Raw genomic sequence first — 14,794 nt, 5'->3', positions numbered from 1 at the left:
CACACTTTTATTTAACTTAAAAAAATTGCAATTCATCTGTTTGCAATGTGAATCCCTTTTAAAAACACCGTATTGTTTTTAATGTTGTTATCTGATTTAAAATGCCTTTCATAACCAAGAATGAATATGAAAACTTAAACCAATTAAAAGTTAGGTAGTCATGATTATTATACTACATTATACTATATACTATACTATGTTATACTGCTTATGCCATGTGTATTCTCCTCCTGCAGGATTCCATGACGTTCTGTGTAACAAAGGCACGTGAACAAATGGAGAAATTAGGACGTGAACTGAAATTTGCAGACCAATATGTATGACACTTTGATCTTAAGCTTTTACAACGTAACACTTATCCGTTCTGAATTTAGACCCTTAACATTTTTACCAAGATGTATCATCTATCACGCGGTTCATTATTTCACATAAAATATCCAAATGAAATAGAATGTCAAAAATTGCCCTACTTGTAGTTATTTCATATCTCATTTCGGCTCGAATAGATAAAAAATCGCACAAATACTTCTGATCTTTACATGTATGTTTGTCTTGCTTTTACGAAAGAAGTATCTGAATCCAGTGGTTAAGGTGCCGAACGCTCAACCCGCTAGTCGTGGCTTCGAGTCACTACAAAACTTCTCATATGACGCCAGTACTTGTTTTCAGGAGACTCAACAGTGATTCTGTTACGCTTGAAATTTTCATCACAATCGAGTTCAGATAAATTAGTGTAAACTATGTCTTTGAAATTTGTCAGGGAAATGGAGATGTGTCAGCTGATGTGCGTAAACTCTTTAAAGATTGCAGGAGGGCGGTTGCATCTGTTGCCGTTGGAAACCTATATACGGTAAAGGAAATACTTTATATTGAATTACTGTAACTAATAAAAGTTCAATTTTAGTGCGTTTATATGACCTTATAACGTACTGCAATTTTATATCAATATCTAACAAATATTTAACACATTACACTTTCATGTCAGTTACTTCTATATTTATCAGGCTATCAAACAATGTAAAACCAGCCTATTTTAAAATTTTCTTACGTTTCTTTTCACTAACTAAATTCGTAAAGAAAGTCAGTTACGTCATTTGTTATTTCTTGTTTCTTGTCTAAATGCTTACATTTTCAGATGTATGTGTCACATCTTAGGCGATCAGCCGATAAAACATTAAGAACAGCTTTAGAAGTCAGCCCATATACATCAGAATGTCTTGAAATATGCTGGTTTATGGTGGTTTGTATTTAACAAGTATAGTGAAAGAGATTATTAGATTATTGAGTAAATCTTAACATGTACAGCAAAATGTGTATAACAGTGCCCTAATAATCAGATATGTAGTTATTTCTATGTACATTATAATGCATTCATTCCATTTCGCTATGAAACGAGTGAAATGGGTTTCCAGACAACTCAGCAAAAACTTAATATTGTTCACTGCTGTCGATGTTTTTTCTGTCATTCTGAATGTGTTTACCTTATATATATATAATAAAATGACTTCAAAACATTAACAATAGCCGTTACTAATTATCATATGTGCATAAGAAGATTTATTTGAATGTTTCATTTTAAAAAATCCTGAAAACTCTGTGACTCTTTCAGATAAAAGTCTAATTATTTGTTACCATATCTTAATATACATTACTTAAAAAACAGAAATTTGCAAACTAATTTTTTTCCAAAAAAAATAAAATTTCGGCTTATTTATTTCTTCCTCAGTATGTTGTCCATTGTTTTAATGGAATGCTTACAGATCCAAGACCCACCTGTTGCGTTTGCGCCTTTGCTCAGGAAAGGTTCAGGCTTTAACACCGACCTGTACAAACCCTACACAAGCAGCGGCACACTCGTTGACTACGTTGTATGGCCTCCTCTGCTTTTACACGAAGGAGGTCCTATTCTGGCGAAAGGTGTAGCTCAGGGATGTGGCAAGAAATCAGAACGGAGTACATAATGAAATAATAATGTTAATCTCGATGTAATTTGTGTATATGACGTGTAAAATACTCAAAATTATAAACTATAAATCACTAATATCTAAGTATTCAAGATTTATTGTGTGATACTCTTTTCGTCTACATTTTTCAAACCCACACACAGTCAAACACAACTCGGAAAAATATCAGAATATACGTATTTATCCTTTCATTTGTCCTGCACTCTTTGTGACGCAGCCTTTTTTTCGACTTGGATATTTCGCAGATTTTTGTGTGTCGTGTCACGTTTTGGAATCATTTACAAATCATTTTGATTCATATCACTGGTGTGCATCATCCTTTTCATATTAGAAAGCGAGGTAGGTACGCTGTAAAAATGGCAATTAAGACTTTGAGTGCTATAATTTAATCATTTCATAAGGAGTGTCTAACCTGTGTATAATTATTTCGTCGATCACTTTCGAGAATCCCCAATTACATGATTGGATGGATCAATCACATTTGAATCTCACAGAACTTATCGACAGCTTGGGAATTTGTTTTTGCAACAGTACCAAGCAAAATGATTATTCTGAATATTTGTAAGGACTGATGCTGTACATATGCAAATTATTTAAGAACTGTGCATATTACTTTTTACCTTTGATGGCGTGTTTGTCAGACTGTTGGAAAAGTCTGCGGACATAAACGTATTATCTTTATGTACACTCTTTCTTGTTTTTGTAAATACAAAAATGTACATCACATTGCATACTTTATTGTGAAAATTGCTTAATATTCTAACAGTCAAACGTTTCACTCCAGTTTTAGACATAATTTAACATACCGCAACGATTCAGTTGCCTTGAAATTACATGACTAAGTCATAGTTAATTTTGTTGTTGTTTTTTATGATCACGGTGTATTCATTTAATAGTTATTACACATCCAAATTATTTTGTTTTAAATTTCGTGGAAAGGGAGGTAATTTAAAAATATGATAAATTTGGTTTGAATATCGATATTCTACTAATGCTAGGTTTTTTCTTAACACATTTTATGGCTATTATTTTTTGTTTTTTTGGATGTTATAATAGTTTATAAAGTAGTGTTTACGAATTACAGATGTCAGTTAGAAAGACCATTAACACATAATAGCGGCTTCCTGGATTAAGAAATAGTATATATATTTTAATCAAAATATAAATCACCGTAACATACGGTTAGTGATACTAATAATGTATAATAGACCTAATCATAGTTTCATTTTACAATCTGTAAAGTTGTACTTGTAAACAGTGGTTATGAACAGACATTAAAGACTCCTAATGCTTTTGATCATAATGTGGCTGCCAGATTTTTGTTGTTAACATGAAATACATTAATTTCTTTTTAAATCTTATTTTCGATAATTGTTTCCTCATGTAACTGTCCAAGGTTTGAATATGGATAAACATTGTAGAAAGTATTACTCAATCTATTGTTTTGATTACCTTCCTTCATAGTTCTAACAGTAAACCTTCATGTACAATACCAAAATTAGTGCTTTTCTAGCCATCTAAGTATGCAAAACATCTATTTTAACAGGTGCTTTGTCTATTTTTAGCATAAAATTTTAAGCCTTATGGAGCTTTAATTGTTTACCTGCGCTATCTTCCAAAAACATACAATGTATATCAGCTTTTTGTTTTATATTTCCTGGTAATATACACAGTTCTTTTTAACATATTTATTTTAGCAAGCTTATGTTGCTGATAACCCTTTTGTGCTAATGGTTATAGAATCACCTTATCTTTAGTTATACTGAAGAAAATTAAAAATGCCTCATCTACACAAGGCAAACGTTTTATTCTTATAGCCTGTATGCAAATGTTTTAACGTAAATTTATAACTATTTATTAAATACGATGTGTCATCAAATGTAAGCCAAAACAAGTTGCGAGCTAATGCATTAATGTGAATGTATAAAGGTAGAAGTAAATGTAGTTATATTTTATTTGAAACTGTCACAACTCTTATCTCTAACAAGAAAATAAAACTATCACGTTTTGTCATGGTTACTGATTTGTGAATGAATTCGCATTTTCCCCTATCTACCTTCACCGAAAAGAAAAACTTCTTTATTTATATGGTTTTATCGCATGGGTGTTTTCAAGAAATGTATCATATTAAACATAATTCAAGTTCACAGAATAAATTAGTTTTGAATACAGTACTTGATTTGTGCCATACTTACTTCATACAATATCAATCTGGAGAAATATAATAATATGATGCAATCTGATTTTACTTTTTGACGAATCCATGGATTTTTCTGAATAGAGGTTTTATTTATGAACGAGACCGAAACATGTAAATAAAGGTAATACATGACAAATAGTTCACTCATGATCTGTTTGTTTACACATCTCGTGTGAAATTAAAAACAGTGCCTTATACCTTAAGTTCCACAATGTTTAATACTGTTATAGCGATAAATGAGGTTGCTATGGTTGTTGGCAGTTCAAGCCGTGCTATTCGAATCTTTAGGCAACGTTTTCAAGTAACAGGGCATACGTAAAATTTACCACGTAGTGGACGTCTGCGCGTCACGACGCCTGGGCAAGACCACTATATCATGAACACCCACCTTCGCAGTCGTTTCCACACTGCCAATGCCAATGCCAATGCTGCTAGCACCCTCGGTACACATAAAAACCGAACATCTGACTAAACTGTACGCAATCCTCTGCGCGAGGGTGGTCTGCGTGGATGTCGTCCTTACGTTGACTGTGTTATGACGCGACGCCGCCGCGTAAATCGTGTAAATTGGGCACGTATACACCATCGCTGATTAAGGCAACAATGGAATAGCGTTCTCTTTTCCGATGAGACGAGATTTTCAATTCATCGAAGTGATGGCTGTCTTTGAGAGTACCATAGAAGAAAGGAACGTTATGCCGACTGCTGTGTACTTGAACGAGATCGTTTTTGGTGTGGAGGTTCGGTCTTGGTCTAGACAGGCATTGCACATGGTTATCGCACACCTCTCGTCGTGATCTAGATGAGATTCTTGCGAGGCACGTCATCCCACTGCTTCAATATAATACCAATACCACTGTTTCAACAGGATAATGCCACAAGCCATACAGCTAGAGATACTGTGAATTTCCTCAGGACGAATAACGTTGCATTTATCAGATCAGAATCCCATCGAACACCGTGGAATAATTTGGTCCAGCGTGTTAGACGTACTCTACCGTCGAACGTCAATGAACTAACACAAGCCTTAATTCAGGAGTGGAACAACATTCCACAGGTCGAAATCAACACACTTGTCGGATCAATGCGCCAACGATGCCAGGAAGACCTCGTGCTCAAGGTGGTCATACCCGGTATGAATGTGTATTTTTGGTGTACGGCCCCTACCGTATTTAATCAACCAGTTCAACAGTTTTCCGTAAACGTAGAGTGATAACATTTTCAACACAAATTCACATTTATATAATCTTGCAATACATATAAAATAATTCAACCCGTATTTTCATATTTATGTATATCTGAACTTTAATACAGCGGAAGTTACTAATTTTGTTCAGTATATATCCTATATTTACCTAGGGAAAAACTTTGTCTGAAATAGTTTGCACTGAAGTGCGGTACATAGTACTAGCAATATTATAACGTCATAAACTATATATTACTTACTGACAAAAAGCACCCATATCATATGAACCAACCGTGTTTAAATAATTAATTGTTTTATAAAGGCTAATTGATATTTTTGGCACTCATGAATGGTTCAATCCTAATACGTACATTTTCAGGGATTTGTTCAGTGTGTGCCTTATTCACTACGATAAGCATTTTCATTAAACAACATCAGGATACACAGTAAAACAAGTGTTATTCCTCAGCAATTCAATCTTGCTGATTTCTTTTTGCAATTTCCGTATGTGTCCTGTATTTATATGTTTCAGGTGAGTGTTGTCTGTGTTTACTTCTCTATCAATCTCAACCATTATTTCTACACTAATTTCTGTTTTGTTGTCCAGTTCATTGCTTCAGAAAAGCTAGTAACTTTGCAGGCAACTGTTGTTGTAACTTCCATGTCTGTTGAAATAAGAAGGCAATGTGTTTACTGGATTTCCCTGTACAACATTTAAGGACCTATTACTATTAACTTGTAAGTACTGATTGTTCTGATATTTTTTTCACCCTTGAAAAGGATTAATGGATTAGATTCATTTTGATAGGCAGGTAGCCATGATAGCTTCGAATATTGTCTTTACTACCTCATTCATTGTTAGTACATAAAAGTTTCAGTAAATTATTGAGGTATAACGGCGAATATATGAAACTGCAACTGTACCAAAATATACATCAGTAAAGAATACCTATATAAACAAAATGATATGCGCTTCGTCTTTCAAAACTATAAACTATAAAAGAAACCTAAAATCCTCTCAAGAATATTTTACTTTCGTCCAAATATTAGCATTGTGGCGTCATGATGTTGCGTGTGACGTCATCCGATGCGCGTGACGCCTCGCGGATAAAACTGGCAACATTTTGTAAAAAAAAAAAAACATTGAAAAGACGTTAAAAAGAAAATATGTTTGTTTTTAAAAATTACATGTATATTAAAATATCTGTCACTCGCCAACACCAGATTTTAAATAATGCATCTGATGCTCACACAATGAAAGATTAATAATATCTGTCATGTGTTTACGAATCGGATAGAAATATCCGTCCCGAAGGCACCAGCGCATTGGGCGGTAACGAGGCTAGCCGAGTTACCGCCCATGCGCATGTGACCGAGGGACGGATATTTCTATCCGATTCGTAAACACATGATTGATATATTTCTTGCATATCGTATACATATAAGCATTTTATTCTGGTTTTTTTTACCGTATTTCACAAAAAAATAAAACAAATAAAGCAAATAGAAATGCACTCTTTCTTGTAGTAGAGTATGTACACAAAGCGGGGGAAATTAACGTCCGTAAGCAGAAGTGACGTCATGGCGTTTCAGTGACGCACAATAACAAAGTTCCCCTTTAGTTTTTCGACGCCGCCCTGAAGGCGGTGTCGAGTATATGGGATACACTTTTATTTCGGACCCTGTAAAGATGGTAATGAATAGTTTCGGAGTGATAAACTGAACACAGTGAATAGTTTGTAAAAGGATCAACGATATTGCACAATACATTTTAGTGAATAAACAAAAAAATGGCAAAAAGAAAACATAAAAAATGTATGTAATGCAACTTATTATGTGATTTAAAACAATGCTATCTGTCTTTCCTCTCCTTATTTGTAGAGCAGAACATATTTTTTTATTTACAATTTCGTCAAAAATGTTGATCTGATTTATTAATAAGGGAGGTTACTCTGTAAGTCAAGTTTTCCATTTCTATTCTTAGCATGACCTACTTACCTATCTCATTTTCTATAAATAGAACACACCGCAGATATACCATGAATCGCCTGCACAAGGGAGCGTTCGTGTATTTTACAATAATCTTGCAGTAAACTTCGAAGAGAATATTAAAAAAAAAATTATGGAAAATTACAATTTGCCTGCATAAAAATTCCTTGGAAAAAAACGTATTTACAAAGTAAATAAAGGAATCAATAAGCAAAGATATGTTGAAATGAACGAAGGAAGTGCCGCTGTTAACTTTTTTTTTAACCTTTTGTCTTATTTTCTTTGTTGATAGGTACAGTGATGTAATTTCAGAATGCGCACACTTTTGCAAATTCCTACTTCTATTTGTTTTTTTTTGTTTTTTTGTTTTTTTTTTTCTTTCTTTTTTTTTTGCTTATGTGTCATATAGATCTACTAATTGTTTACAGATATACACTGTCAACTAAGGTGTGCAATAGGCTAAAGAGCATTTGGCTGAATTTGTCAGTGACAAGTTAATACTTCTTTAAATGCGGTTAGATCGAAATATCAAAAGCCATGGGACCATAACTTATCAAAGCATCAGTGACTTTAAAATAGAATTCCTTGTTGAATTTATACGTTCATTGATCTTATATGACTTGTCAGTTGCTCTGGTTTTATTATATCTTGTTACTTGCTTCTTTTTTTCTTTTTTCTTTTTAGTTTTGTATTTGTCCATTCCTGACCAAACAAAAAAAAATTCATTGAAATATTTTCTACACTTTGGCAGTGGGTTATTATGCTTGCTAAATTTCTTGTAATATTAGATTTGAATCTAGACACTGACATACTCCTAGTAACCTTACAGTTCAACGAGGACTTCAAGTTTATCGTTCGTCCGAAAAAAAAAATGCATTCTATGATATTCAAAAGTATATAAGAAAGATTCATGTTTTGTGAATAGGGGAAATGTAGAGATTATTTATGTTATATCATTCTTTTCTTGGACAAAATTTTTGGTTGTTTTTGGCAACGGAAACTGTAAATTGCTTTGTATAATCTGCATTCTGAAATCTATAATGTAGGTGACTAAGGTCCATAAAACTTCATCAGTAAATAGAAAACACTCATTACATTACATGATAATAAAAATAATGGTTTCTGTGAACCACAACTTTGAAATAATTTCAACATTTCCTCATTTCCCAACAAATTGCATTTCTGTGAAACTTCATGCACACGCTCCTGCATATAAGAACTTTTCACAGGAGGTGACCTTAGTTAGTGAAATAATTACTTTAATTTTGTATGTAAAGGGACCACCTACTCGCAATGTTAATGTCATTGCAGGTAGAGGATTTGTATTGCATGGTAAAATTTTTCTATCATGTTTATTCGTCATGTTTTTAAACAGTTTATAACATATATTGTTTTATGTGCTAATTTTGATAACTTGTAGCCAGTCAGACTAATAAAGTAATGATTAGGTGATTTCTCATATTGCAATAAATGTACTTCAGATACAACACTTGGCGGCGTCTTTGATGCTTGCATCAATGAATTGCCTTGTATCGTTTGTAGCGTAACGCTATGTTCTTACTGTAAAATAACATATTTTGAATCGAGAAATATACTATAAGGAACGGAGAGAAACTATCAAGGTACCTGTTGTTTTTTTTTCGTATGTTACATTTTCAATGCATGAATCGCTAGTTGTCATAACAGCACGATAGTCATCTGGCATGGGTGTGCCAGATGGGTTTTGCCGGCATGGGTAAAATCACCGGAAAATCCTGTCCGGTGTGCAAGAAATTTCAATCGTACACTGAAGCAAATAAAATACCTCTACCTATTTGTTGATGACAGTAAAGTTGGTAGGCAGCCGGTAGTTGAACATCCGAATAACTAGCTACATACTAGCTGCCAGTTGGTAATTCAAAATTTATTGGCCAGTTCGATTACTTTTTAAACTCAAAATAAAACACAGTCTAACAATCGTTACCAATTTGGAGGTAGACTGGAAGGTAGTTGGTAATTCAAATTTTGAAAAAAAATCCATACCTTGTTTAAAGGGATCAAATCATTCCATTTAATGCTTTATTTGCTATTACATATTAATATTTAGCGCTTTAAATATATAGAAGTCAGAACTGCCAGTTGCCAGTTCGATTGATCAACAACCTACTGGTAAATATATTAGTTTGAAACTAGTTAACATTTCATTTTCAAACTCGTTTTACATGTACTTGCAAGGAAAAACGTAGTTACCAGTTTTCAGTCGGCTAATTAAATATCGAAGATAATATACCTCTCCCAAAAGGATACTATTATTTAGTTTTACGTTTGATTTTAAATATTAATATTCAACACTTTAAAAGTGTATATATGCGTCCGCAGCGACTAGGCCAGCCGGTTACTAGTTTGCGCGAATAACCAAGCCTACTGGAATGTAGTTGGTGATTCACATTTAAAAGAAAAATGTACCTCTTTCAAAGTGATCAAATTATTTCATTTAACGCCCTAAGATCTTAGTATCCAACACTTCGAATGCATAGATCTATCTCCGTGGTAGGCAGTTGCTTATTTGACATTTTTTAGAAAAACAATATAATTTCCGTCACTAAATGATAAAATCATTTAGTTAAAACTTTGGTTTGTTCTAAAGCCCTGTAAATGCATTCAGCAGTGTTCGCAACGACGAGGAAAGCTGGTTGCCATTTCGCTATTTCAGAAAATCTACTTTTCAGACATCAAAGGATCAAAGGAAAAGAATATGCAATTTAACGCTTAATTTGCTCTTAGATATCCATATCCAACACTTTCAATATACGGATTTTTGGATTTTCTAAACAATGTCGCAGTTGGTTATTCGCATCCTATTTGTTGTACATTTTGTTATTAGTCTGTCAGTTTTAATGAACTTGCTGCTAGTGCTTTTCCTTTGACCGACTTTTAATGTAGACAACAAAATGCTGCTAGGTTAGATATTGGTCATCCTTATAGTACGGGCTGGTGAGCGATGTGATCGGCAGATTATATTTGTTTAAATGTTTCATTTCACTAGAATAGGGAGAAAAACGGACATACAATGAACGCTTCGTGACCGCATCAACCATATTCATTAAAGGAGTTGGTGGGATTGCTCCGTGACCGAGTGGATAAGGTTGCTGACATTTAATCATTTCCCCTTTACAAAAGTGGGTTCGAAACCTCGCTTTGGGTATAGAATTGATAATGTGAGGAATTAATTCAACTGGATTACTGAGGATCGGTGGTTCTAACCAAGTGCCCGCTCTTGCTACCTGAAACAATGCCCATTTTAGATATAACTTGTCAAGTTTTTAGATGTGATTATTTATCACGCAACATAAACAGAAATACGTCATTTTTATTACTATTTCTCGCAAAAATGAATCTATTCTGTGTGAAGGAAGAGCATGGTTTTAACTTTTTCTTCTTCCATGAAACTGGTCAGCAGAGGGATTCTTCTCCTAAACTTTATTTCACGCGGGGTTCGGGAGCTCTGTTTGTTTAATTATGTAAAGTTTGTGGATAAAAGTTTACTTAAAGCGTATCCCCGTTGTGTTTTGTACTCTATAGTGAGTGATATACTGTAAAACACTTTAAATTCGCGAGATGTTTATTTCGCGAATTTGTCCCGATTTTTGGCATTTTATTATTTCGCGAAATCTTAAATTCGCGATGTTAAAATCGTAATTTTAAATTCGCGAATGTGAATCTGGAAGAAAACCGGAAGTACGACTGCATTCGGTTACTTTCTGCAATTATGGTACCTGTATGACGTCACTGTTAAAAGTTTATTCTCCGGTCCGCTAGTGCGTGTTACGCTCTTTATTGATAGCAGATTAATGCCTTTAACATCTGATATGTGCTCACTGTTGTATAGTCGTCAATAAATTGTTCCTTTCTTTTGTTATTACGTAGCTTTAACATCCGTAACATTTACAAGTGTTAGAAGTATCAGATTGGGTTTGAAACCGGCTATAATCGCAATGTAATTAAGTGCCGGTGAGCTCTTGGACGATGGAAGAAAAAGGTTCAAAATAGGTAAAATAAATAAGTTTAAACTAAAAAATATCATGGCTCGACTGGGACTCCATATTTACAATGAACGCTTGATCTTTGAACATTTATTATGCACAATCATTGCAAACTTTTCACAAATTGGTAAACAATGGTACATTTTGTATAATAATTATCTTCGTCTTTTGAAAAGGGAAAATGTTTCGTTAGGCGTGAAAAATAATTGCGTGTATGTATGCCAATTTCAAGTTGTACATGAAAGCGTGTTTTGAGGAGTTTTATGCTTACGAAATCGCCGTCCAGTTAAAGGATAGTAACATTGACTCTGTAAATGTTGATTTGCGTTTGTCCACTGTGAAACCACTGCACGTTAAATGGCTTGTTAAAACCATGCAGAAAAATGAGAATGACACTGATATGGTACAGCGTGGCTGGATTCAGGCTGGAATTAACGTCACAGCTTAATTTAGAATTACTAGTACTTAGTACATGTACTATAGTATTGTAATGGAAGATAACTTTGTTTGAGCGGTCATGTACAGTAACACCGATAGTTTCTTCCCTTGTGCTGATCGATACATCAGCGAATTTCGGATAAACACGAACAGGTAAAGCTATTTTTCGCGGTCACTTTGAATTCGCGAGTACCTAACCTCGCGAATATTAGCGAAAATTAAATTCTCGCGAATAAAAGGTGTTTTACAGTACTATGGAACAAGTATTTTTTACGGAAATAACATAACGTTTTGCTACAACAATTAAATCTATGTTGTTCTCAGCCATTCGTTTTACGGGCGTAAATAACCCGCACTTCGTTTAAAAAAAAATAAAACATTTTTAGTTCATTATTGAATTTAATGTCTAAATACATTATTATTAAAGAAGAACAAGAACAAAAACGTTCTTTTCGAAATAAATCTCAGTTATTTTGGCACTTAAGAAATTTATTTGCAAATAGAACAATTATGCCAAGTATTTATGCGGTAGAATCTACTTTGCGGAGGACGTGGAGACGACATACTGTTTACAACTCTTGTTTGATAATTGTAATAAAGCTTTATAACGACGTGCGTACATAAAATCCATACTATGTGATCAACCATGTCAGAAAAGGAAGTAAATTGATAAAGCTAGCGGTTAGGTCAAACAAAGTTTACATAGTTACTCTTTAACCCCTAGTGAATGCAACAATGATAAAAAGGATATACCATAATTCTGTAAGTATCGTTTGCACAAAAGCCTCATCATTATATTTTCTGAGGATCTTTCCTGTTATGATTTTGCATTCAGTTTTTGGCTACATTAGGTACAATAGATGTATCAAAACTTGAGTCCTTGATAGTCCAATGTCTTAGACTGTCTCCCTCGAGCAATGTCGACTCATTTATCAAACATTCGTTTAACTTATTTGTTGTAGTCCGATTCTTATAATACGCATAGACATTAATCCATCTTGATTAAAACCGAAAGTAGACTTTTCCAAATTAAAGGTACTTAGCCCTTTCTACAATAACAAAATGTGTGTGCCAATGTTAATATCTGTACCCAGTTTTTCTTATGTAGGAGCAGTCCTGTGATCGCAGAAGCTCTGTCAAGTCGCATAGAAATACAGTACAAACAATATTACTACCCGTGACTTTATAAGAAATGATAACGTTTTGCCCTTATGTTTCTCCGCTTCTAAAGCCATAGAGAGGCGTTGTCCTGAAACTGCATACTTATTGTAGTTTGTTGCTGCTTCGACCTGTATCAGGATTAGACCAATTATTTTGATATTAGCAGCCTTTTCAGTTAAACAGCACACTGTTCTTCTCGACACAATCACCATGTTTTAGTCTTCTTTCCACATTGCATTTGATAAATATAGTGATTATGCTACAACATATTTACCTTGAATAAATATTCACTCAGGCAATTAATAATAACATTCACATTATCATGCATATGCATTATAGAATAAGATTCGTTTATATTTTTTAAGATATTGAAAGTAACATGATTTTCAAGGTATTGAAAGTAACATGCTCATTGCACGAATGACACGAGTGTTGTCTACTTTATAGGACAAGACAGGATGTTGATTGCAGCTGGAGCTACTTCGATTACTGGAAATACTCGTATCGTTTCCTGCTACCTGGACGACTGACTTGATGATCAATGGCAGGCTTCAAAAGTGTGCAAGATCAAGATGATTTTGTAATGCGTGACTTATCGCGTTCATTGGCAGCTCTTCTTGGATATTTGGAGAAACATAGAACGACATATTCAAGTGATATAGATAAATTGTCATCAAAAGTAAGAACAGATATCAGAAAGGTGAAACTTCGTGTAAGTATTATAATTTCGACTTAATACCGTATGTCCAAGTGATGACAAAATTTTGATTATTTTGACTATTTTGGTTTTAACGGGTGCAGTTAAGCTTGTATAATGTCTCCAATAATTAATTACTACAATTAGCTATTTGTGTTACAGGTGAAGAATCTCAAAAATTCAGAGAGACGGTTAACAAGAAGAACAGAATCTTTGCGAAATGAACTTGCATGTATTGATAATTACACAAAAATCAAACGTAAAATAAGACATGAGTTAAGGCAAGAATTAGACAACAGCAGACGATCCCAGAGATTAATTCCACAAACTAGGATAAAACGAGATCAACTCAGACGAGATATGGAACGACAGGCTGAAAGAAATACGCAACTTACTAGACAAAACGAAGAAGCAACTGTTATTATCTTGTCACAAGTCCATGAAGTTTCGCGACTTCAGGAAGAGATTTTTGGTCTGAAAGTTAATCTAAAAGATCTAAAGGCGTTTTCTGATGCAAACATGACCGAAATACATTATAGGTATAAACTGTTAACTAACAGATTGTTAAAGGAAAAAGATGACCAGTTGTGTAAGATGCAACTTATTGTGAGCAAACTGCGTGAAACACAGGCAAACTGCGGAGGACGTTTACAATGCACGGCACTACAGTGTTATGAGGGTGAAATTGGGCGCCATGCTCTGAACACAAAAGAGGAACTAATGACAGAAAAACAGGGTCTTGAAGCAGATTTGCGGCGCCGTGATCGGAAACTTAAAGAAAACGACGATAAAATGAATGAATTAAATAAATTTATCTCCTCCCTAAATATGAAAATAAAGTCTTCAGAGAAAGACATGGAACAACGGGATCGAAAAATAAAAGAGCAAGAAGACATAATAAACAGTATCAAGCATGAAATGATTCAAATCAATAACAGAAATAAAGATCTTGAACACACATTGAAGAAAGATAATGAGCAGTTACTCCAAAAGAGTACTCAGCTGAATCAGAAAATCCAAACAGAGAGTGAAATGAGTCGAACTATCACTTCACTAAAGAGGAAAACGCAATGTCTTTCACAAGAACTGTTAGACAGCATCAAGGAAAAAGATCGGCAACAGCACGCTTTAAATCAA

The 14,794-nt window shown here is 34.0% G+C and overlaps 1 protein-coding gene across 1 annotated transcript in view; it reads left to right on the top strand.

Moving 5' to 3' along the window:
- LOC128552413 (golgin subfamily A member 4-like) overlaps positions 1-4,138 on the top strand; it is a 49,381-nt gene extending 45,243 nt beyond the window's left edge. The window contains 4 exon segments of the mRNA XM_053533449.1: positions 237-317; positions 761-850; positions 1,136-1,240; positions 1,761-4,138. Coding sequence (XP_053389424.1) covers positions 237-317; positions 761-850; positions 1,136-1,240; positions 1,761-1,961 — 477 coding nt within the window. The 3' untranslated portion in view covers positions 1,962-4,138.
- The last annotated feature ends 10,656 nt before the right edge of the window (positions 4,139-14,794 follow it).

Source organism: Mercenaria mercenaria, unplaced genomic scaffold, assembly GCF_021730395.1.
Source record: "Mercenaria mercenaria strain notata unplaced genomic scaffold, MADL_Memer_1 contig_2783, whole genome shotgun sequence".
Lineage (NCBI taxonomy): Eukaryota > Metazoa > Mollusca > Bivalvia > Venerida > Veneridae > Mercenaria > Mercenaria mercenaria.
The sequence above is the reverse complement of the archived record's forward strand: the minus strand, read 5'-3'. Positions and strand labels throughout refer to the sequence as shown.